Source organism: Octopus bimaculoides, chromosome 16 (assembly GCF_046866305.1).
Source record: "Octopus bimaculoides isolate indiv1 chromosome 16, ASM4686630v1, whole genome shotgun sequence".
In the NCBI taxonomy this organism is placed as follows: domain Eukaryota; kingdom Metazoa; phylum Mollusca; class Cephalopoda; order Octopoda; family Octopodidae; genus Octopus; species Octopus bimaculoides.
The window spans coordinates 8,580,736-8,585,172 of record NC_142943.1 but is presented as its reverse complement, the minus strand read 5'-3'; the positions used below and the strand labels follow the sequence as shown (position 1 = coordinate 8,585,172).

The following is a 4,437-nucleotide window of genomic DNA, read 5'->3' as shown; positions in this document are numbered from 1 at the left end:
AACGGTGCTAGTGCATCTTTGTTCCGTGCAGAAATGTCATCCAGGCAACCGGTTGTTATGTATTAGTTTTCTGTTATAAACTTTTTATTTATAGTTTCGATCATGTGTATTAATTCATATACTTCATATAAAACGTTTGTTAGATTACATCATGTTATTTCTTCTAATAAAAGCTCGTTGCGTTTGGCTTTATTTAGACAACAGGATGTGTTTATGGTCATGTGATATAATTGGTCGATCTTGATAGTTTGAAAAAGTAATTAGTTTCTGAACGGTTACCGAGCGTTTTATTGTTTTGTAAACCCGATCGAACGCTTGTACAGATGATCTCGATAAAAACATCGAATAGTGTCGGCGAAAGGGAAAGATTTTTCAAAAGACAGATAATAAATGTTTGACTTCAGCTGTCGGCATCGTGTTATTTTATTAAATTATGCAGTTAACTTTTATCGTAGACTATACATTGGCTGACTAATTTTTTTCTTCTTTCCATTTCAGGTCAGTAACCTATTAATTATTTAGCGTTCTTTGGTTTTATGATGCTACCTGGAACCTTATATTATAGGCTTTATTTTCCTTTTATATTATATATTTTAGAAATATTGCATTTCTAAATCTCTCAGAGAGACTTATACAGTAGCAGCATGATAAAGTGGTGGTTTGTTGCCAACTTAATGAGGGAGTCCCAGGAAAAGGAAGAATGTGCTACTGCTATTTAACCCCAGGAAACATCGTTTCCAGTTGGCTATGTGACACAAGCGTTCTGTGTCACTGTCACATAGCCAACTGGAAACAGTGTTTCCTGGGGTTAAATAACAGTAGCATCTTCCCTTGTTGGCAACAAACCATCACATTATATATTTTATTTTCAGTTTTTTTTTTTTTCAAAATTTTATTCGGACATTTACGTTTTCAAAAATGAACATCACGATTTAAAAACACAAAAACAAAAAAATGAGGAGGAGAGAAAAAATGTTCCTGTTTATCTTTCTCTTCCTTTTCCTTCTACCAAGATTTTGATTTTAACTTCCAAAAGTTTTGAGAGGATTCCACGCTTAAAATTAGAGATCGCGGTCGATTCTGAAGAAAATTTGCTTACCATTTTTTTTTTCTCTTTTTATCAAAATACTTATGGTGATAACCTTTTACTTGTTTCAGTCATTGGACTGTGGCCATGCAGGAGCATCGCCTTGGAGGGCTAAATTTCGAACCCAACTTTTTATTTGAATAATGGGCACTGTCATGGTATTAGCTGTCAGAAATGAAAGTAGAAAAATCCAAACAAGGAATGTTACTGTTGGTTTGAGTTGAAATCTGTTTCTTTGGCTACTGACTGGCCGGAGCTATCTGTCTGTCTGTCTGTCTCTCTCTCTATCTATCTAGTGAAGCTAGCATGATGGAAGTAGCCAAACAGTTTTTTTTTCTAATTTGATAAATTCTACGGAAACAAACGAAGGTGGACGAGTGATAGAGAGATAGTCAGACAGATAGATAGATAGATAGTTCCGGCCAGTCAGTAGCCAAATTAACAGATTTCAACTCAAACCAGCAGTAACATTCCTTGTTTAGATTTTTCTACTTTCGCTTCTGACAGCTAATACCATGACAGTGCCGAATAATGGGCACTCTGTTCTTATTCCTAAGGTATTCTTTTTTTGTTGTTGTTGTTTTTTTTTTGTTTTTTGTTTGCTGATGTTATCTTTTATTGATATTGTTTCTCAAGTTTCTGCCTGCGACTGAACGCGGGCTACTAACCCTCGGATTCTGAGTTCAATCTCAGGTAGGAGCTTGAGAAATAATATTAACAAAAAATAACATCAGCAAGAAAAAAAAAACTTTAGGAAAGATAACAGAGTACTCCATTAGTCAAAGTTGGGTTCGAAATTCCACCAGAACACTTGAAGGCTGGAGAGTAAATCAGCTGAAACGTTTTTGTAACAACTAAGTGAGGACATCTATCCGTCCATTGTAAATAATGTACATAATTCCTCATCTTAAAAAATATAGAATAGTACCGATATTTGTGAGACTCTACACCAGGAATGTGGCAGCGGTGTCTGGAAAGGGCATTGCCCAGGCTCCTAGCACCTTTGCCAGGGATGTTAAAATATTGATTTCAAATTTTGGCACGGGACCAGCAATTTGGGAGAGGGACTTAGTAGATTACACCGACCTCAGTGTTCAACTGGTGCTTATTTTATTGACCCTCGAAAGATAAAAGGTAAAATCGACCGCGGTCGAGTTTGAACTCAGAACGTGAAGACAGACGAAATACTGCAAAAACATCTTGCCCGGCGTGCTAACAATTCTGCCACCTCGCCGCCTTATGAAGGGTTAAATATCATCTTAATGTGACCCTATTTATTCCATGATTGTGATTTTATTTACGTCGAAGTTACAGTTTTTCATGAAATATTTTTGTAGTAAACCTGGCTAATTTCTCGCTGTAATACGTTTGTTCGTCATAAATTTGTTAGATATAAATTAACTGTTGTTACGTACTGCAAACAATACTTTTGTTAACTGTGCACTTGGTTTCATCTCGCTTTTATCTTGAGTAAAATCTATCCATTCATACATATATACTATCTGTGCATTCGATCGTATTTCAATACACAAAGCAGAGTCGGTGATTTTTACAATTGGATGAGCATGTTATATACGATCGATGCATTCGATGGGTTTTTTTTTTTCATCTTCTTTTCAATAGATATCACTCACTTTTTCTATTGACTACTGAACATCGTACATTAACTTGTCGTTTAAAAAAATGTCAAATATCGCTTTTCCATAAATAAGTAATTTTGCAATATTTTTATTGATTTGGATTACATTATTAAGTAGCATCATGAAGAAGAAGAAGAAGAAGAAGAAGAAGAAGAAGACGGCGAGTTGATAGAATCGTTAGAACACCAGTCGAAATGCTTACGGTATTTCGTCTGCCACTAGTTCAAATTCCGCCGAGGTCGACTTTGCTTTTCATCCTATCGGGGTCGATAAATTAATTACCAGTTGAGTACTAGGGTCAGTGTAATCGACTTAATCCTTTCTCCCAATTTGAGGCCTTGTGCTTCCAGTAGAAATTATTATTATTATTGAGTGAGAGAGCAGTGCATGCCATCAAAGTGACACTGGGGTAAAATATACGAAGCCCAGTATACCCATCATGACTACCCGTCTGATAAGGGTAAACCAGGCACATGCATCACAACCACATGTGCACGACATGGTGATCTCATATCAAGATAAACAGTGCATGACCTCGCAGGTGGGGGCCCAGTTAGAATTTTCTTCAGGTCGAGTAGACCATCCCGTTCAAAAGGTCCCTGAATAAGGTTTCTTGGTACAGCAGGGTTCGCCACCATCCCCTGCCGGAGCCTCGTGGCGCTTTAGTTGTTTTCGCTCAATAAACACTCACAACGCCCGGTGTGGGAATCGAAACCGCGATCCTACGACCGCGAGTCCGCTGCCCCTAACCACTGGGCCATTGCGCCTCAGAACTCTGTAAACGGAGACAAAAGCGAAGTCTCCAGAAATTGAATTTAGAGTTATCTCCCTTAACGTTTACACTTAATTTGACGCAGGTAAACCAGATCAGATCAACTCCGCTGTTATGTAAGTACCGATGCATTTTTACATTATCATCTTACTGGATTATCATTTCTGTATTCTGTACCATTTTAAACACTCAACTAAACACAGATCTACCCTCAGATTTTCTCAATTTTATAATCCTTTTGCAATTTTTGGTAATTTGCTTTAAAGCAACGGTCTCATTAGGAATTACTCGATTGCAATGTTATTATTTTGACACCGACTAGACTATCTCAGCTGTGATCTTTATCAGAAATAGTGTGTCTAGGACAAAATTATCTAGTCTAGCATATTATTAAGACAATGGGATGATGTGTGAGTGTATGTATTTGTTTTAAGAGGGATTTTTTTTTGTGTGTGTGGAAGCAAGTACCTTGACCTCCCAATATGTTGCAAACTCTTTCTTTTTGTTCGGAAAAAGGATGCGGAGTAACCGTACCCCATCCCCATATACCAGAATCATTACTCTTTTACTTGTTTCAGTCATTTGACTGCGGCCATGCTGGAGCACAGCTTTTAGTCGAGCAAATCGACCCCAGGACTTATTCTTTGGAAGCCTAGTACTTATCCTATCGGTCTCTTTTTGCCGAACCGCTAAATTACGGGGCCCTAAACATACCAGCATCGGTTGTCAAGCGATGTTGGGGGACAAACACAGACACACAAACACACACATACACACATATATATATACATATATACGACGGGCTTCTTTCAGTTTCCGTCTACCAAATCCACTCACAAGGTTTTGGTCAGCCCGGGGCTATCGTAGAAGACACTTGCCCAAGGTGCCACGCAGTGGGACTGAACCCGGAACCATGTGGCTGGTATGCTAGCTACTTA

At 38.1% G+C, this 4,437-nt stretch overlaps 1 protein-coding gene across 1 annotated transcript in view; it reads left to right on the top strand.

Annotated features, from left to right (window-relative positions):
- The first annotated feature begins 482 nt into the window (after nucleotides 1–482).
- The window catches only part of LOC106882160 (uncharacterized), a 28,391-nt gene continuing 24,436 nt past the window's right edge, over nucleotides 483–4,437 (top strand). Inside the window, exons 1-2 of the mRNA XM_014932732.3 lie at nucleotides 483–498; nucleotides 3,585–3,615. Of these exons, the coding sequence (XP_014788218.1) occupies nucleotides 3,614–3,615 (2 nt within the window). The 5' untranslated portion in view covers nucleotides 483–498; nucleotides 3,585–3,613. The remainder of the gene's footprint in view (nucleotides 499–3,584; nucleotides 3,616–4,437) is intronic.